At 38.3% G+C, this 21,733-nt stretch overlaps 1 protein-coding gene across 1 annotated transcript in view; it reads right to left on the reverse strand.

The window, feature by feature from the left end:
- Positions 1-1,337: 1,337 nt before the first annotated feature.
- Positions 1,338-21,733, reverse strand: part of slc36a1 (solute carrier family 36 member 1) — a 39,953-nt gene continuing 19,557 nt past the window's right edge. The window contains exon 12 of the mRNA XM_008420844.2: positions 1,338-4,191. Within this exon, the coding sequence (XP_008419066.1) occupies positions 3,917-4,191 (275 nt within the window). The 3' untranslated portion in view covers positions 1,338-3,916. The remainder of the gene's footprint in view (positions 4,192-21,733) is intronic.

Below are 21,733 nucleotides of genomic sequence, written 5' to 3' on the forward strand. Positions count from 1 at the left end.
CAACAAACAGAATAATTGCGTTTAAGACTGTGAGGTCATGAGGAACTCACAGTCTTAAACATTTCCTTTGGTTTTAATGTTTACATGTCAAATGTTTAGATTGAAGCAGAAATGATTAGATGCTTTTAGATAAAAGCATAGAATGAAAGTATTTCTCAGAATGTTTGATGTTGATGAAAAACATACGCAGAATTTGTGGAGTTCAAACCATGAGGGACTTCCAGCTATCAAAGCTTCCCACTTGTCAGCCTGTCCAGGAAGGTTTACTCTGCTACCGTGTTAGAGGAGATCATGGAGTTTTTTCCCTTGTTGTTACTGGATGTGGCCCTGATGTGTCCTTAGAGGTATTCTGTGAGAGGTACTGGAGAATCTAGTCACGTTTCATCTGGTCCCTTTGTTGCCAAAGTCTAAGCTGTTCCTATGGTGTGTTGAACTCTGTCAGAGCTGCACCTGCTCACTGACACCGTTTTTGAAGTTTGTGGAAAAGATCTCAATGCAGAGTTGTGAAAAGGTGTGTGTCTGTGGTGGTGAGGGCATTATTTTGTTCTGTTCTGGAGAAGAAAGAGCTGAGCTGAAAAGGAAGCTCTTTAGCTCAGATGTGTTCAAACCCACACATGCATGTAGTGTTTATGCACATCATGGAAGAAAGAACAAGATCCTGTATCTCCTCCATCTTCCAGGTTGGAGATTATAGTTAAAGGATTTGGACACTGGATGTCTTCTTTGGGAAAAAAGGAAAGATGATGTGAAGTAGTTACAGTTATAAAGGTCTGAGTTTAGAGAGAAAGATCTGTGATAAGAGAATTAACAGCTCGTCATACCATTGTAGCCACATTAAATTTATAAATATGTTAAATTAAGCTAAAAGCATTTAACTGTCAGAGTGGTTTATTAGCTGATTTTAAGACCAATACGTAATTTTAGAGAGAAAAAACGAAATCTTGAAAGTATGAAACATAATTAAATATGTTTTGCTCGTTGTTTTTCCTTCAACTCAGTTTTAAATTTATTTCTTAAACTTTAGACATGGATAAAAGACCTTAAAAATGAACGTGTGAATATAATAAATCCCCATTAGATCCCCATCCAGTTTAATTTTGTTCAGCTGTATGTTGTAACACCATGCAGCTAAAGGTAGATTTACCTGCCTTATTAGATTATGTTGCAGGCAGAACATTAAAATGAGTATTAATTGTTCATATAAATATATAATTTAAGAAGCAAATTCTCTAATTTCAACCACTTATGATCTACATCGAAGTCTTTAAATTATGACTGAAAAATATAAGTAATGTGCTGCATTGCTCAAATGCATAACTCAGACCAGGGAGGCCATATTATGTTGTTCAAGGCTGTTTATTCCTCGAAAGGGATGAAGAACTTACAGAGTGCTAAAAGAAAAAAAAATTAATCTCTTTAAAAACCGTACAGCAGATAGACGTGAAAATCAGTCCTTTTCAAGCTCATCGCTAAGATGCAGATTTTTATTTCACTGACATTTGTATTTTCTGCTGAAGAGATTTTAAAATGATTATTATCACAATACTCCACATTACAGATAGAAAAAAAAAAGTCCTTGGGAAGTTATTACCGTTTTCAATGCTGCTCCCCGTTTAGCACACAAGTCCTTCCAGGAAGAAGATAAATGGGTATTTTATTTTAAACATTTCCTTTGCAAATGAGCAAATATTTACATATGCAACAGATAAGTGATATATTCACACACATACACATAAGTTATAGTGCTTTACACACATAAGGCATGTGGATATGACTTTTTAAATTGATTTCCCAAAATTTTCTATGAAAAGCTGAAAGGTTTTTGCTGGTTGATACAGATACATAAACACTGAAGACGCACAACAGTACAGAAGCTGTTCAGTGGACTTACAGTACATGTTGCATTTTATCTGCCAGACATTGCAGATAAATTATCTTTTATTATTTGATATGCAGTCTGTCTGTAGTTAAACCAACCTGTGAAAGTTAGGTACAAGTAATAATAAAAAATTTATTTAAAAAAATAAGACTTAGTAAAAACATTAAAACAAAAATAATGAAAAATAAAGAACAAAAAAAATTTTCAAGACACAGAAGAGCTACTTCATAATTTAGTATCATGTTTCCCAAAATCTGAAACAATTTGGATTAATATCTAGATTTATTCTACAGTTATAGGGCATTGAGCTTTTTCATCTGTCTTCTGATCAAATCCTTGTTTGTCAAGATTTTAGAGAACTCTTTTACAACCTGCACCTGTAGGTTGATTTTCAAAATAATTTTACTGCCTTCTCATACATTTTCATCAAGACAAGTTTTTTTCCCCTCATGAATCTCCTGTAACATTTCAAAGTTAAAGAGAGTTAGTGAGGCTGATGTGAGTGGGGCAAACGGTGCACAGCACAGCCGGCTCAAGGTTCAAGCATGTATTAGATTTACAGTGCAGAAAATCATCGCAACTGATGCTTGCACAAAAATAGGCCGAAAAGCTTACTTTCACCATAAAAGTAAAGAACTGGAACATTTCTGAAAAAACTTTGAAGTGATATGGAGGCAACATAGTTACTGCAAAATGATTGCAAGAGACCATCAATAAACAAAAAGAAAGATTCAGCTGTTCATGTGCATATTGATGGAGTCAGATGGTGAAAGTAAGAAAACGAGGAGGAGAAAAAGGAGGCAGCACAAGTTCATATCAGGGTGACAAGAATCAGAAGTCTGTCGCAGCAGGAGTCACGCTGCATGGTTATCCCAGAAAGTATCACTGCTTACTTTATGATTTCCATTTAATGATAACTAGAGATTTTATTATTTTTAGATTTTGGCTGAAAATGTCTAATAATCAATGTGAACCCAGATAAATAACAGGAGAGAGTTATTGGTTGAACAATAACTCTCTTTGAGATGCATAAACTGCACATCTGAAAATCTTATTACAGCTGTGAAAGTGGCTTGGACCAAAAAGCTTCTGAATAGTTCAGAGTTTAAACCTAGAATAAGCTCAAGATGTGATGGTTTTGCTGAACATTCAATGGTCCAAATCCCAAATAGAAAAAAAAAGAACTGTAAAAGGAACCAAAACACCTGTTCAGTCTAAATAAAATTTAAACTATAGCAGCGGTAAGAAATTCTCTTTACTTTCACCAACATTTCAACACGGTAATATTGCATTGGAGGAAATATTACATCTTTTTAAGTCAGTAAGCATCAGGTCACTTCATTTTATGGATATTTTGCATCGATATATACAGAGTGCAAAATATTCTCCAAATATCCCCCCAGTCACAATTTGGCTTAAAAACATCTGACCAGAGATACATCAATGGATTTGATAAGCGAAGATAAAAAAGCACAATTACTGCACAAATAATGTGAGGTTTGGTTTATAACCCTTAATCTGTTCTGAAAACATAATTTTTTAATTTAAACTGCTCAATGTGTCACCAAAAACTGCCAAAGTAGTGCAGTTTTTTCAATAAGGCATAAATCAAAGTGCATTTTTCTTTTATCAAGGCTTTCTTCCTGTCAAGATGTCAGATGGAGATTAAAAGCCACTCAAAGCTGCAAACTTGAAGACGTTTGGGTTGAGGTGAAAAAAAAATCAGAATCAGCTCTGAGTCTGGGAGTTAAAACCAAAAACAACTATTGAGGTAGTTTGATGCGTTGACTGGAGAATTTACATGAATATTCTTAGGCTGTGGATACGATAAATTACCTCTAATGCTCTTAATCTCTTAAAAATCTTCTACTTTCAGGTATTTATAATGACTTTTGGACTGAACTAATGGCTGTAATTAATTTAACGTGACACTCGTACATTTGTGACATAATTACATTAAAATAGATGTACAACAGCAGCAAATAAAACCATAAAATAAAACGGTTTAAACTGGCCTGAAAGGCCCAACAGTCTGTCCTACTGAACCATGTAGGTGTGGAATGTCTCTTCGTGTTTGACATTATTTCGTGCTATGATTTCTATGACGGCGATATAAGTTCCTAAGAGGAAGCCGACCAGCCCCACCACGCTGATGATCAGGTTCTTGATGGTCGCCAGTGGCGACAGACCCTCCGTGTGAAAGGCTAAGATCTCCAGGATGGGCGGGAAGATGAGAGCCAGGAAGCTGCTGCTGACCGAGCCGACCAGCGAGATGACGAGGTCCAACTCCGGGATCAGGATGGCGAGAGCACCTGGAGAGCAGAGAGGGTAAAAATGTGTTCAGTTTAGGATTTAAGACAAAACTGAGTATTTGTCTTAAATACTCAGTTAAGACAAATACTTTATCAGTACTAGTACTGATAAATACTAGTATTTATCAGAATTTAAATGGATCAAATGCTGTTAAAAAACAAAAGTTGCATGTTAAACCTTGTAGCTTCCTAAGCCTAAATTCTGTATGTTCAAGATGTAATTTTCCCCCCTCATGTATTTCCTGTATAAGTGCAATGCCAGGCTTCCACAGTCAATCCGACTGACATTATCAGCCCTTATACTAATATTGACCCAGATGAGTTTCATTCAACACCTCCTGCGGTTTTCATTTCTGAAAGCTCACATCTGCATTGACATCAGGCTTAATTGGTGATTTAAAAGTAAAAAGATCTACCTTAAAAAGGGGTTTCATCTTTGTGATCATGTTTGTGAAAGAGGGGATGGTTCAGTTAATAAACATATAAATAAATTATGCTGCTTTTTACACAGCCTAAAGAATCCATTTAAAACTGGTTCTTTGCTTAATTATCTATATGCTGACTCAGCACTGATTCATGCCCCCTTGAGTTTTTAAGTGTCTGAATGAGTCATAGGTCAGAGTTAAAGCTCTGAAAATGAGTGAAAAAGCTGTCAAAGTTCAAAGAGAAGAGTTGAAAAGAGCTTCAGAAAGCATGAAAACAACTCTTGATCAAGACAACTTTAAAGAAAGAAGAAAGTCTTGCTGAAAGGCAACTGAAATGAAATGAGAGGCGTGAACCAGACGTCTGCACATCACTGCTCTGATGTCATTTTGACGACAATAACGTTAACATTCAACTAAGACTTATTTACTACTGTTGAGTTCTAAGCAAGTTCTTCAACACCAATTAAATTTTTTTATTAAAAATATTTGTATTTACATTTTCCCTGCACATAGCAGTTCTGCTAATGGCTTGATGCATTAAGGCAGAAGTTCAAGCTTCAGAATTAGCATGTCTTGCTATCAGTCTGCCACTCGGACGGCATTGCATCCAAACACATCTCCTGTTTGGATGCAATGCCAGACAGGAGATGTTTGGCATCATAGATTGAGGGATTGATGAAGCTAGTTACTTTTTTATGGTAAACTCACAGGAGCCAAGGTTGGACTTCCAGGAGCTTGGTGCTGAATCTTGGTCCTAGGTCATGTTTCAGGAGGACGCTCCTTGTCCCGTAATACGGACAACTTAAGGTTCGTTAATCACTGAAGTCTACCATCATTTGCTTTTAGTCTGACCTCCCAGTTAGGACCTGAAATGCTGAAACAATCAAAGTCTGCAACTCCAGTCCTGTAGAGCTATTGCTCTGTAATTTTTAGAGTGCAAACTGCGTTTAATCCATTATAAAACAAACTCTAGTTCATTTTTCTAGAAAGTGATTTGTTAGAGAGGGTGTGAATGTGAAATTGAACTCTAAGGTGGTCCAAAGAAACGAGCATTGCTCCGGGTAAAAACCTAGGTCTCAATTCAATTGAAGTGATGCCGTCCGAATACACAGTGAATGCCAAGACGACCAGAGACCACTTAAAAAGCAGGAAGCAAATTACAGCTCAGGACATTCTGGGTAAATACAACCAAGACAAACGCTCAAGTTTATAGTTATAGGAGAAATGGGTCGTAGCCTTTTACCAACGACAAAAGAAAAATCCTACAACCGCTGAAATCTGATGCCACTCCATTTTTGTTTATATTTTCTGAAAAAGTGTATTTTTCAGAGGGTTTTGTGTCATTTCCTTCAGTGGTTCTTGGTGCAGTGCCATCACAGGCGATGGGGTAAACAGGTTACTCAAAGGGTTTGGTTTGTTTGACACAGAGTAGTTTAAAATAAACTGTACCAGCTGAAATGTTGCAACTTTGGTCCTGAATCAAACCAAAACGAAAAAGAAGTCAGTTCTGAGTGAGTTGAGGTTGTTCAGGCATCTGATCAGGACGCCTAAACAACCTCCCTTAGAATGACCTGGAAAGTGTTGCTTTGGAGAAAATCGTCTTTCCTCCTGGACTTGTTTTCCACATTTCCTGCCTTCAGTGAGTGGCTGACTGAATGAAAGCTAAAATAGTTGTATTTGCCTATTTACAACATTTATAACTTATTATATAAATCATCTAACCCAGAATGTCGTGTTAGTTGTGGGCACCTTTTCGTTAGGTTAGGGTAGTTTCTAGAAGATACATTTGTCTTCTTTTCTTTGTCCGTCAGGTTTGACGTCAGAACTTACAACTGCCTCTTAGACTAAACAGTATCATTATTGGTGGAATGCTTTTTGATTTTAAGTATTTCAGTAATGCACATATATACAAACTCAGCCTTGCAAAGCAGATCCTGCAATTTCTCTCCAGCTTTTTTGATATTTGGTGTTCAAAGAATGCAATATTACTTCCCCATTTGACTGAGAATGATCATGTGTAGTTGACGATCCAGATGATTGATTGAATTCAATGTACAAGTGACTAATTTTTAGGTTTCCGCCACAAAGAAAAGGGCTTGGGAGTCAGGAATACAACATAAAGGGGCAGAAGAGAAATGAGGTGGCATGCTCTCTGATGAAAAAAGGTAGATGGATTAGGTCAAACAGATGACGATGAAAGGCAGAAAGAGGAGAAAATGACAAATTTAGAATGGAGGAGGGACTCCCACTGGGTGAGCATGAAACTCTGATTGTTGGGATTGTTTTTCACGTGTCGGACGGAGCGGAGACCATGCTGCTAAAACCATCAGGGATCAGAGTCACCTTGTGTGGTTGCTACAGAGACAAAAGCACAAACACCTCCTCTGACGCGGAGATGCATTCGTCACAGCAGAAGTGTGTGTGTGTGTGTGTGTGTGTGTGTGTGTTTGCTCCTCTCTGCACATGAGTAAACGATTCACATGTGGAAAAGAGAAGTCTTACTGTTCCACGGAGTCCGTCAGCATCTCCTCTGTGGTGAGCAGGGAGGACGGAACAGAGCAGGTGTTCTTGTTCTGTTCGTACACCAGGCACATAAAAGCCTCTTTGAACTATAATCAATCGCTCACCACTGCATGTTAAGGTCTGTCAAGTTATACTGAAAGGCAAAAAGCAAGGTCGAGCTTTCATGTAACAAGCACGGCACAACTCCCCAGTGTCAAATGTTCATGTAGAGCAAATCTGCCACTGCTCAGGGTACGCAGTCCAACGCCGTTCTTTAGCCTAGATTTAAAGCTTTCCAGGGCATCAAAGAAGGCAGACCCGACTCTGGAGGAGGACGAAGGGGAGGACCAGCTTACTCAAAGAATATGCTGAGCCTTTCACAGCAAATAAACCACAGGCTGCTTCTAAAAGGCTTGCTGCTGTCCCCTGAGAGAGGCAGCAAACAGATCATCAGACTGCTTCAAAGTGCTGAAGTCGAAATACCGCAAGCACGTTAATATTTCCGCACGAGCTCAGGAACTAGAGAAACAAAGAAGAAAACGCTTAATGTTCCGATCTGCTCACTGCAGATTCGGGATGACAAGAGGGAGCATGAATGACAAAAACTTTTTAAAAAGGAGGGAAACAGGAGAGGTAGGTGGCTTAAGGACAGTGGGTAAATTCTCAGCCACACATGGAACAAGGTCTCTCATGGCCAGGGATCCTGAATCCATGCGTCCATGTGAGGTTTGTGTCAGACGGTGGAAGTGGCCTTTCCCTAGAAAAAGGTTACACGTGAAATACGTAATCTGAGTTCATGAAGACAATCACTGCACCCAAGAATCCCTTTGCCACTCAATTCCAAGTATTTCAATCAATTCTTCTCAAACTTAAGACACAGATCCAGCATTTTGCAGCCTGTGACAAAATCTTAGATAAATAGATTTTAAAAAGCATTCAGTGGTTCCTCTTTCCATTCTTCTGTGGAGAATTCCAGACAAGTTTTGTTTCCTTCCTCCCTTTAGTTGATTTTCGTTTTGTTTCCAGGCAGCAACACAAGAAATCTCCTTGTGCATTCCCTTGAAACCGTTAAAATCCACAACCTTTGCACTGAGAAAGTGTTTCAATGATATTTTTCACAACTCCACATTTTGGATGCTGCGCTATTAAAGAAGATTAAATTCTGAAGTCAAGGATTTTTTTTTTTTCCTCCTCTTCCCACCCGTCAGCATCAACAGACCGATTGGCCAGGCCAGTTCAATTAAGCAGCCAGAAGAAGGAAATAAAGGAGAGACTTGGAGGGAGAGGAGCTGGCAGCTTTTAAACTGTCAGCAGGCGGTTTCTGAACCAGGCCCACAGGTTTTTAAATCCACTGAGAGAGAGAGAAAGAGACAGCTCTACAGGCAAACAGAGTCAATTACTTCCAAAGCCACGAAGCCACGGCCGGCAGTAGGGATGCTCTAAGGCTGGATTAGAGATTGGTAGGGAGGCTCTTAGCTTTCTTTTCTCCACAGACAACCAAAATATGCTGGAGGCAGTCTAATTTCTTCACCTCGCCACCAGCAGCCACCACCCAGAAACAAGCGGAGCTGCCTCTAGCTCTTTCAGGCCTGAGCAGACTTTCATCTCGCTCACCCAACATTGGCTGATCTGCTGCATAGTGGACTGACAGTCATTAAAACATGGACCTTCGCTCAGTTTGCCTGAAAGGCTCACATCTTTAACTGAGCAGTTGGTACCTGCATAAACTAATATTAATGAGCTCAGAGAGGGTGTGCTCCACATAGACCCGTTGGCAGCATAAATGTCACTGAAAACTTCACTGAGCTTTTCAAAATATGACCAGTAGACAGCATTAGAAGTTCTCAGAAACCAAGCCTATTGTCCTTTAAAGTACTTTGCGCAAAAAGTTATGCTCTAAATTTAAACTAAATCCAAAAAATATTATTTCATGACCAAAACGCTCTTTCACCTGCTCTACACTCTTGTCCCTGATCTGTCTGGTGTGTTTCTGCTGTTGTTCACTAATGTTAATTAAAAAAGGATGATACTAAGTGACTTCTGAAGAAAGTCAGTCTTATTTAAGACGGCCTTATTTAGGAGGATGGATTCTCATTCAGTCCTTACTTTTGAGACGCTTCCTTAAAGAAAAGTAAAAAGATGGTAAAAATTAAAGTTCAATTGCAGCCAAATGAGTCTATTCATACTGAGTGCTACTGTTTCTGGAGAAGAGTCCGTAAGAGTATAATAATAATGACAAACATTATTGTTAAGAATGACACTCTGAGTGAAAGAAGCCCTTTCTGAATAGAGATTCACTGAAACAATGCTGAACCTCCGAGTCTCAGAGAAAAACTGACTTGAGCAGAAAGTATGTGGTTTGACAGAGAGCATTTTTGTTATGCAAATTAGGACATTTCCTCAGCCTTTATTGACAAACTTTGGTGCAATTTAGAGGTAATGGTGCTTAATGACGGGGCAAAAGCTAATTTGGGACTTGAGAACCTTCTGAGTAATTGCATTAACATTTTTACAGAAGACTTTCTGGTTGATGTAAAGGATGCTTAGCTGGATTTAACTCTGTTAGAAACTGAGTTGATCGTGGTCATATAAAAAATGACAGATACTAAAAAAACCTGAAGAGGTTGACTATATTCGGATTAATAAACTGTTGCACAGTGAAGTATGTCCAAACCAAGCAACCATAAACATGGTAGTGAGTCCAAAATACTCACTACCATATAAAAACCCTGAAAATAAATAAAAAACCCTGAAAATGCAGATTGTTAACTTTTACTCTAAATACATTGCCTTTTTGTTATATCTGTGACACAAATTTATATAAATCAACTGAAACCATATTATTGGAAGCAAAGCCTTAATGAAGGCAAGATTTAGAGTTACCATATTTTCTGCACTATAAGGTGCACCCTCAATGAATGGCCTATTTTAAAACTTTTTTCATATATAAGGCGCACCGCATTATAAGGCGCATAGAATGGACGCTACAATAGAGGCTGGAGTTACGTTATGGATCCACTAGATGGAGCTGCACTAAAGGGAATGTCAACAAAACAGTCCAACTCAGTTCGGCGAGGAGAGCCTTGTGCGACTGGGCCGGGGCGTGGCCGGACGATGGTCACCCTTCTCCGTTCGTGTACAGCATGTTCGTGGAGAACGTGGTGCTAAATGACCTGCAGACGACCTGATTCTAGATGGTCGGTAGGTAGATAGGTCAGTCAAACTTTATTAACAAACCAGCGTTCTGACAACTATCCCAGAATGCACTGCGCGCTTCTTCTTCTACGGGGGAAAATGAAGTCGGCGGCTGCTTACCGTAGTTGCTAGACCTGTTGTGGCTCAATATTGTATTGGTCCATATTTAAGGCGCACCGGATTATAAGGCGGACTGTCGGCTTTTGAGGAAATTGAAGGTTTTTAGGTGCGCCTTATAGTGCGGAAAATACGGTAATCACTGGAACCAGTTTGGTAGAAAATGCTTCCTTTTTTATGGCAACATCAGAATGACTTTGCCAGAAGCAAACATACATTGTGAACTTTTGCATTTTCCTCCCCATCTAATATTAATCCTTCAATGCCATGCTGAAGTCCTTGCTGCTGGCTACCAAACAATGCGTTACTGTTGTACTGTTAGTGTTGTGGTGTTCTGAATTATGCCATAGTAATTAGACAGCATGAGTTCATGTTTTGTTCCCACATGCCATTAACAGTAATGAACTCTGAGCTGGATCCAGAGATATTCCACTCAAAATTTAGTTAAATACAGTTATAATTAACTTTTAAAATAAATAATGTGTGAACTAGGAAGCATTGGTGAGACTAAAATAAATATGTTGATGCATTATTTCTCTGCAGCATTTAACTCAAGCAGAGTACATGGTTCAGCTAAAAGAGTGTGATCTTTAATGATCATTTACTTGGCATCAAATTCACCCCCTCTGAATGAATAGTCTGCTTTCACCCCATCTCCATTCCTCAGTTTCACTAACAATGTAACCTCTGGCTCACCTCCCTCATCCCACCTCCTTCATCACTGTGTTGAGTCAGCAGTCAATGTTTCTTTTGCACTAAGATCAGCTGACAAAGGTAGCAAAACTTTTCCAGAGACGCTCCGGATTAAACACTTCACAGTTTTGCTTTAGGGGAACTTTCTTCAGTTGCACCGATATTTGATTTTTTATTTTTTATTTTTTTTAGAAAACCATTCTCATGACAAGTTTTATAGAAAATGTCTTCTTGAAACATTTGTCAACACCTGGCAAATGTGTTGACAGAAAAAGAAAAAAACAAGTAATTTAAATTGTTTTATTGGAATTGACCAAAAATACATCCAACTGTTTTGGACTTCCAGTCATGAAAGACTGATTACAGGAAGCATGTGAAAGGGCTGCTATTCCCACAATGCACTGCAAGAGGATCTCTCTGATCATGGGGAGATTCTAATAAAGGACTGACAAACAATATCTCAGTTCTGATCAGGGTGACAAAAATACAGTTGGCTGTATTGTAGGATTAAAAAAAAAAGTTTCTAACAGGTAAGCTATAATTTAGTGGAAACAGGATGCTCTGTCCCAGTTATCAATTTGAAGCTGCCAATTTATTTTATCGTGGCTGGTGGTTGTTTGAAATTACAGGAATACAAGGTAACAGGAGCGGTTCCCTCTGAGCGCGAGTGAAGATTCGTTTAATCAGGAGGCGGCAGTTTGCTGGAGGGGCTATAATCTGTTCCTGCTGTGATGGGGATACATTTTATTTTTATTTAAAGTTTATTTAACCAGTAATTCCTCGTAGAGGTACAAAATAACTTTAAGGCAACTAGATGCAAAATAAAAACCATGGATTTTAGGTGTTGTGTTTGTGACATTTCTGAATTCATTTGTTGGAGTAAAACTGATATACATGTAACTCTCTGCAACAAGAGAACCAACAAACTGCTCAGGAAAACAGCTGTACCTAATCAAAGCTCAGCAGCATGTAAATCTGACTACTGGAAACTTCTTTCTATAAAGAAATAAATGCACGGTCATGGTTCAGGATTTCCTGTATGTAATGAGCTCTGGGCGTTTTGCACTTTTAAAATGTTAGGATGAGGGAAGATTTTCTGAAATGATGCTCAGTTATTCTTTAATAGTTTACAGTCTGGAAAAAAATTTATGATATTAAAATGCACAATCATGTGGAGGAAAAGCAAGGACAAACGTCTACAGTAAGATTTTAAATAAAGAGCCCGTCAGCCTTGAGGACCCATTTGAATTTAAATCTAAAACTGAGAAAATGATGCACGTTTCCTCCGCATGAAGAAGCCACTGCACTGCCCTCAGGTAAGAATTACAAACAAATGCAGGACAAATTCTTACCTTCTGCTTCAACATGACAACTGTGGAAAATGATTGCAATAAATTGTATTTCAGGACGGAGCAGAATGATAAATAAAGACGTCTGCTGCTTGTTTGGAGGGTTATTTCACAAGTCAATTCATCCAATCTGCCCTGCAAACCATGTTTTTGAGAAGAATGACGTACAGCTTGAGAAAAATAAAATGCCGGGCAACAGCGGAAGTGGTTGTGTTTCCCCGAGTAAGATTGAAAAAGGTCACATCGAATCATGAGAACAAAAAGGTTCCTGATCGCAGAGATGACAAATGAACAAGACATTTAAGAAATTAAAAAGTTTTCTTCCTGTAAGTGAATTAATACGTTTGGATTTCAGTCAAACAATTCATTTATACACGAGTCACATGCCATGCAAAGGTCTACTTCAACTGGTTGTCACCACAAGATGTAAACAAACAAAAACTAAAAAATTCTACCTGCTTTTGTTAAATCATTCTCGGTATTTTAACAAAAGGCAGTTTTGATACACAAAAAGCGCACACTGGTACCGCAGCGCCATGACCTGCGTTTTTTTGTGAGCTTCATTGTACAACATGAAAATGTCATCAAAGGACCTTTGTAGGCTGCCATGTCATCTGCTGGAAACAGAACATTTCATTGTGTGACACCTGCAATGCAAGATGGCAAATAAAAGAGCCAAACAAAAGATGTGCTGGAGTCCTTCAAACAGCAGTAAGAAGCTCAGGGAGTCGGCTTGGAGGAGGCATTTTTGAGAATAGAAAGAAAAATAACACAGAAAACTAATGAAAAAGAGAAGAAAACACAAAAAATACTCTTTGCGTTGCTTGGAGACAAAGAATCTCCACTTGGACCATCGAAAGAAGTTTTCAACTCAAAACGATTTAATTACTGGATTCTGACTTCTTGTGACTATATTTCAGGAATTTTAGACTAAATCTTGCAATCAGACAATTCTTGGCCTCGTTCGAGGCATTCATGCCGAGTCTGGACCCAGGAGATGCTCTGATACAGGAAAAACACCTCAAATTTACCACTGACACTTTGGAAAATATGCAGATGCATATCTCCTAAGTACAATACCTAATCATTGTAGACAACTGCCACTTTTTGCTACAAGTATTTGACTTTATAATCTGAGTAAATGTATTTAAAAACATCTTTGTTTTCCACACACATTTCTGATTTTGCAATGTGAGTGAAAAAAAAACTAATGTTGACTGAGAATTTCCAAGATATTGAGGGAAAATATGTTTTTTGGAGCAAGGACCGTATATGGACATAACCACTATGACGGTTATGATTATACGATTACTGCTGCTTGAAACTTTCAATGACATTTGGAGGAGAAAAAAAAATCCAGAAAAAAAGTTAGGAGGTTCCAAGAATTAGAAAATAAATCTTTGAACCCTGACAGACAGTATCCACTTTGAAGTATTCTGGAATATTGTGCCAAATTTATTTTCAAATAAGTAGATATTATATATTTAAATAATTGTATGTAAATGTACTCTTTTTGTTGAATTTTCTACCAGAGAACTCTTTTTCAGCTCACTAACTTTAAACCCCACAGTAAAATATCCCTCTGTCCGATTACAGTATTTTGATTATGTAATTACTTTGTACATCAAAACGCAGTTTTGTTTTGTTTTTTTACCACGAGCACCCCTCTATGTCAGCAGGAAAATCTTTTACGCCTGCAGTGTGCTCAGTTAACGGAAGACTAAGCAAACAAAGTGGACACTTCGTCAGAAAGCCTTTGCTGTTCTTTAACAATGTCCAACAAAAAGCTGAACTGATTCTTCTTTGAACAACAAACATATTAGGCTGTAAGGACCTCAGAGAATACTACAAAGACAATAAAGACAAAAAGAGCTCAGCTCTGCAGGCAAAGACTCTCCCAGCAGACTCTCAACTTTATCTCCTCAACAAACGAGGCAGAGAACAAACGAGCAAAAAGGATCAGAGAGGGACTGTTGTCCTTTTCCTGGCTCCACATCACACTGACCCATCTGCTTTAAGAGTCCTTGGTGCCACTATGGGTTTCTGAGGGGCTCAGAAAGGGTACGAGAAGCTTTAATTACCAGAGCCAGCACTTTTCCAAACTACCATTCTCTCTGTGTCCTGCAATGTGAGAAAAATGGACTCTTGCAGGATTTTAAGAAGAATTGTGGCATAGAAACATGATGTGTATGCTGGTAAAGTTCTTGATGCAAGTCCTTGAAACACTTTTCCCCTATGACATTACAAACATAAACTTCATCCTATTGTGCACATCTGCTATTCACACCGACCTTGTATATTTAAAACACAAAAGCTAAAAGCAAAACAATGTGTTCCTGACATAAAGCCAAAGTTTTTGCTTGAAGGTGGCATATGACTACAAAGGATTTTTGATGTACGTATTTTGAAGACGACATAAATGATGCAGATCTGTATAATGATGTGCAAAACAAAACACCAACAGGATTGATATACAAAATAAATAAGTTAACTATCAGGCTTTTAAGAAGTCTTTATGCTGGTAATCTTAGGTATAATAAATATTTAAACATCGCTAGGTTGAAAATGAGCCCATTGTTGCAGCTAAACGTATTAATAACTGAAAAGCAGGTTACAATACATTAAGACTTCTGTATACTGAGCAGTTTTTATACTTTACAAAGTGTACGAAAAGTTTAAGCTGACTATTATAAACAGGGAAGAAACCCGAGGGCAAAATATGAGCAGAAAAAGCTGTGGATGGAGAGGAAAGGACAGGAGGAGCAGGACGAGAGGTAAAATTAGAGTTGGAGGGTGAGTCTGACCTTCCCTACCTTGCAGGAAATCCTTGGTAATGACAGAGATCCTCTGGCTGACTGTGTCATGTGACATGATAATTGAGCCAGTAGGTTGGGTTGTTTAGGGACAGAGGCCGTCATTTAGAGACAGGTCTAGTTTGAAACATTCAGATGCGATGTGATTTGATAAATATTTCAGATGTGACCTTTAGCGCTTATTGCTGCTGTCTTTTGAAAACTATGCAGACAGATTTTTGTGTCAGCAAGACAATAAGGTGCTTTGCAAAATCGTGCTGCGCTCAATTATTCTGCCAACAACTGAACGAGTTGGTGTCACCTCAAAAGTTTCCTTCTGGCACCTTCCTGGAACAAGTGTGAGCGACTGCCATCACAATACAGAAACATGAATATGATATAAACAGATTACTAACTGTGGAACGTTGAAATTATAATAGACGCATCATAAATCACTATGTTCATTTGACTCATCACTTTCCATTTATGCATCATCTGCAATTATTGTTGAACATACGTTTGTGTTTTCTTGGTTTTTCTTTCCATAGAAGGTAATCCTGGCCTGATGCTTCTGTGTTTAGCATCGTGCCAAACACAATGCTAATCATGATGCTAATCACGATGCTAAACACATCATTTTAGCATCAGGCGTTGATGTGTTCATTTCTTTTCTAGAATGAACCACTGATGAAGTTATGTTTTGCTTTAGTCGGTATGTTTTTTTTTTTATAGAAAGTATTCTTTGCACAGTGCTTCTGTATTTAGCCATGCTTCTTTTGCAGACAGAGACATTGATGGGCTACTGCTGGAATTTCGATTCTTTTAACTGAATGTTCTCTTTCCTTTAGTGTTTCTGTGTTTAGCTTTTACCCTATTCTGGATAAATACCTACACCGTTTATGATTGCCATTAAATTTGTTCTCCCCTTTTGAAAGCTTTTTTTTTTCTCTTTTCTCCACTGAAAGTACTCCTGTGTTTAGTCGTGGCACTTTTCTGGATTAGCTATCAACTAAGCAGTTGTTTCCATTACCTTCGTGTTCTTTCTTTGGATTTTTATTGAACATGTTTACAACCCAAAGCTCATGGTTTTTAAACTTGCTAGCATTATATATCAACTGAACATGGAAGTATTGTAAATTGGATATAAATGGGAGGTACTAAGAAAATGATGTTTCTTTTCAGGGAATCTTCATTAGAGAACGTATCAAAAATAAATCTCTTCCCCAGGACAAAACTATGGATATTCAACTACTTTTCAGGCCCACTCACAGATTAGAAATCTTTTCAAAAAGATCTTTAGATTTTGTAAAATTTAAACATCATTTTAGATTCAAGCAATCCAGCTTCTATCAGAAGAGAGAAGGCAAGTCAGAAAGTTAGGATGGAGAAAGCAAAAGGGCAAAACGCAGAGGGGAACATGCTCCACAACCTGCAAAGGTGAATGCACCCATCACATTCTTGAAAGGGTAAAATAAATAAATAAAAGACACCACTACAGTCCAACAAGCAGCTTCCTTTCCAGTTGGAATGTCACCTTAGTGCCACACTGCTCCAGATGAAGCACAAGAAGAAGAACAGAGGAAGAGGAGGCTCACGCCACATCCTCATGTGTCCTCTCCTGTTCCCATCAACAGCTTAGCAACACACGCAAGCTGCTCACCTCAAGCCCGTGGCAAAGTGACTCAGACGAAGGGAACAGAAAAAAACGACCAGAACCGGCACAGAACGCTGAGCTGGTTTCTCAGCTCATGAAGACGAATGGCTGTTTTGCGCTTAGTTGTATTATGGGAAACAATTTGTTTTAGATTATGCTAGATCTCCTTGAAGAAGAGTCATGATGGGGATACACTTTGTGTTGCTGCTGCATATGAACCTTCCTCCCATAGAAATGGGTTGTTTGTCAAAAAAAAAAAAAGGTAATGGTGAAATTGGTGCAATCTGTTGCTTGAGGCCCCATGGATGACGAGAGGTTTTCTGGTGCAAATTGCTCTCAGCTATACTGTCTATATGGACACTAGCAGAGTGAAACGTAAAACCCAAAAATGAGTCTCTGCTACAGAATCTATGATGCTGTTGCAACTTAGATTCATTCCTTTGGGCGTTTCTTGACCTTATCAGTCGAACTTTGGGTCAAGAGACATTTCTAAAAACTGCAGCTACCTTCTGCAGTTGTGCTTGATGTAATATTTGCAACAAATCTACGTTTCATTTAATCTTTGATTTAGCTTTACAAATTTCACCTTATGTTGTCACATTAATATTTAGCACATTAGTATTTTCTTATAACCACCTTTAAAGAAATTCAAGAACAAATGAGATACAAGGTCAGAGAGACATTACTTTCACAGATTATCAGCTCCAAAAAGTGGTCTACACTCCAAAATTAGACAAAATGAAAACCTTTCTGCAAAGACGAGGGGATCAAAAGTTTTCCACAGTGATGTGAAAGACTCACTGGCAGATATCACAAAGTCAACATATAGCTTTTTTTTTATATATATAATTTAATAGTGACACGGCGCTCCCATCTCCACAGGAGGCAAAGCCTGATTAAAGGATTCACACAAGAGAATAAAAAAACGTATAGGTATACGTTATCAACCCCAACTTCAAACGTTAACATCAAAGCTTGGTCCTGTGGAGTTGTTCTCGCAATCTTCTATCTGCCACTAAATGTCCAAAATACCCTAATGCAACCTAATGTTTCTGTCTTTGAGAGTTACACCTAGCCTCATGTGACAATTCAAGAACTGCGCCTTCGGGTAATTTTGTCAGACCTTGTGTAGAGAGACACAGAATAAGGTAAAGCCATGTTTCAATCCCACCGCTGCCACTCAGAGGCTCTTTGATTAAAACAGCATCAGCAGCAACAGCAAGCTCCTCCGTTTCTCAGCCTATCTGTGGCAAATTAGAAAAGAGTCCTCACTTCAAAAGAAATCTCAGAGCATTGAAACGAAACTGACCTTTTCAGGGAAAATGCAAGTCAAATCAGAGCTCAGCAGAGAGAGACGGGGCAGTGTTTGCTCAGGGCAGTCCTCTCTTTTACCTCTTATCTGCCTGTTTGAGCTCAAACTGAAACAAATGGCAGGGAAAGAAAGGGCTTTGTTGCTGTAGCGACGAGTGACAGCTAGGTTTGTTTTACAGCTCTGCCAGTTAAAGCAGAGCTTAAGTAAAATCATAGTAGATCTGGGAGGAGAGAAAAAGACCTGGAACATCAGTCAAACCTGTGACATTTACCGTCAACGGAAAGCCATTTTCAAATCGCACACCAGAACCACCAGGCTAAGTTCACGTTATGTAAAGTCCAAAACGGTTTGGATTTCTGCTCGTTTTCTTCTTTTCAGAGATTACAAGAAAACATTTCATCTTCATCAGACAAACTTTTATCTGATTACTTTTAAATATCTGCTAATCTATTAAGTGCATAAACAATTAGGAGTTTTCTAATTAACGGACCATGCCTAATTTCTTAGCAGTAGCAGCTTTAATGAGAAAACACACTTACACCCCTGTTGACTTTAGCGCACGTAGAAAATGAGCTTTTAAACATCAGACAGTAGAGAAGCAAAGTGACAGCAGTGTTAAGGAATCAGCAGTCCTGACTTGATGGTAATCAATAGCAATCGTTGATCTATTAGAGGCCCATTACAGGGAAGTGTGTTCTGCTGCCTGAAAGCGGGACAGGAATGAGAACAGGTAGTTCTCGGCATGCACTCGTGAGCGCAAGTGGAAAAGACATGTGGCTGTTAGGCTGCCGACTTTAATTCCCATTGACTCGCCACCTCTCCTGCCGAACCGATTCCCGGAAGCAAACGCACACTTGCATGCAATGCTGCAAACAAACCAGCTCTGAAGGACAAGCGGCGGGCTCCTTGAGATGCTCAGCCAATCAAATATTAGTCCAGAAGAAGAGAAACGAAGGCCGGCATTGAGAAAAACACAAACATGAAGATAAACAGATGAATACCTTCCACACAGACATAATACATTAGAGCTTCTGCTCTGATGGGGATCGGCTGAATGCAGCTGGAAAATCACGCTGAACAACAATCCTTTTTTTTTTATCATTTTGTTTCCATGAGAACAACGTCTTCTTTTTACTGCTTTTTACCTCCCACTTGAAATAAGCATAGTATTACCAGTATAACTGACTGCAGTTCGACGTCTGATACAAAGAAATGCTTACTGGTGCCTGAAACTGTTGAATGAATACAGGAGTTTCATCTCCATCAACTTGACACATTGTCCAGCAAAATGAAGCCACATGTGTGGGTGGCTGAGTTCTTTATTTTCTCATCCATTTGTCTTTTTTTTTTTTTTTTAAAGAGTGCAACAAATATTCTTAATATATGTGTTCAACAGATTAAATCACCTAAAATATTGACAAAACCAATGAATTTATTTATTTGAAACAAAAAAAGAGAAAAAAGACCTCCCCACAAGGTCATTAACATAAATATAATTTTGTTGTTAATAACTCAGATGGTTAAATAAAGGGTAAATAAATAGATAAATAAATAAAAGTCCCCTAACTGAAAAAGGGCCAATGATACTGTGTTTTAATTATGTTCCCTTATTTATTTCTGGTTATCTATGCTTCCGATATAATTGGAAAAGCCCAAAACGTGTCTTGTTTAGAAATATTGTGGAATGAAATAATACTTTCAAACCGTTTTCTGCTCTTAGTGGTAGCATCATAAGACACTTAGACAAATTGAAGGAAGGGCACCACCACAAGTGGAGCCTTTTTTTAAAGGACACCCTGAACCTCTTAAGCCAAGTTTAACTGAAAAGTACTAAAGAATGAAAACTTGAAGGAAAATGAGAGCAAAAAGCAATCAAAGCTTACAGTGAATGTGTGAAAGGACTTCATAAATCCTGGAAATCCTCATCCTCATTGCTCAAGAGATCAAAACATAAAAATCATTTTAGGAAAATACAAGAAAGCTTTGATGTTTAGAAGTAAAATATTAAGGAATGCAAGATAATTTTAGTCATTTGCACAGTTTGTTAAGGTTATACTCACACTTCATTCTCATTTACTCTACTTTAACTACCGTTGGGGTGCGAGAGGCTGCAGAGTTATATCAATGTGCTTTTATTCAAAACTTTAAAAGTATATTTTCTGGTTTTGGAGCTGAAGGTCCAGAAAAAATGTACTGCAGTGTTAACACATTTTTGGTTGGTTACTTAAGAAAAAAATGTTGCTCCAAAACACCTTTTGCATTAAAAAATAACAATGTCTTTGCAGATGTGGGAGGTGTTCATGTCATTTGTACTAATGCACCTCTGTGGCTTTATGGATGATGGGCTGTGAGCTGTGTGCTTCTTGAAAAGATGAATGTTCTGCTCAACTTTAGCTTGGAGCAAAGAGAGGCTATCATTTCTGAAATTAAGGCCTACTGGTCCAACCAGAGGACGGCTCTGACGTAAATGAGCTCAGGCTCAGATAAGAAGACGACATTGCTGGATTTGAACTGAGAAACAAACTTTTACTTCTGTCAGGTTCTCAGGGATGGGCAAAAAAGTTTTTAAGAGGATTGTGGAGAGTTATGCAACTTTTAAAGCCTGGATTACCCTTGACAGAGAATCAGCAGGGACAAGACATAAAATTAGTCAATTAGCTATTTCATATGTCCAGTCATGTTTGAAGATGTGCGTTCTTTTATAAAAGAACACAATTAGAAGTCTGTTCCTCCATTAACAAAATGTTTGACAGCAAGAAAAATTGTCCTGATACAAACATCAGACACAGAGTTTGCATTTGTCCTTTTAGCCTTTCCAACCAACAAATGACATATAAGAATATTGTTCTGATACACAATAATCAAACACCTTGGCATCTCCACTATTGACAAACGTTTACGAGATCAACTCAAAACTTAGAACTTATTGCATTTCAGCTGCCTTAGATTAGAGTTACAGCAAAGCACAGGGTAGGGAATCCTGCATGTCACAGATTAATGACTGTGTTATCATCAGTGGTTCCTCGATCTGATTTTATAGAAGAACTTAAACCAGTCAGAAAGGTGGTCTGAAAAAAAATGCATCAAAAATAATTTATTTTACACATACCACAATTAAGTTCTCTTTTAATCCTCGTCTCTCAAAAGCATCTCCTTTATTTTTTCCTTTAAGTCCATTCTTTGATCAATTTGCACAATCTGTGGTTCCAAGATGAAAGTGCAAGCAAGGCTCTTCCAAGTGCTCTGGACTTGTGGGATCACCTGGAAGTAATTAGTCACAAAGGGGCTTGCTGAAGTCGCTCAATACGTCCGCCTCACCCATTTAGCTAAAACAGTCAATCAGCTAAAAACTCTCCTCAATGAGGCATGAAAGGCTGCTTTTATTTTACAATCAAACCAACAACCTTCTGAGAGCAAATCGGTTTCTTTTCCTTAAGAGCGTTTCAGCTAAAGTGAAGAGGGAGTTGTTGAAAGGAAGGCGCAGATCTTAAAAGCTTCAAGAC

Source organism: Poecilia reticulata, linkage group LG10 (genome assembly GCF_000633615.1).
Source record: "Poecilia reticulata strain Guanapo linkage group LG10, Guppy_female_1.0+MT, whole genome shotgun sequence".
Classification (NCBI taxonomy): Eukaryota; Metazoa; Chordata; class Actinopteri; order Cyprinodontiformes; family Poeciliidae; genus Poecilia; species Poecilia reticulata.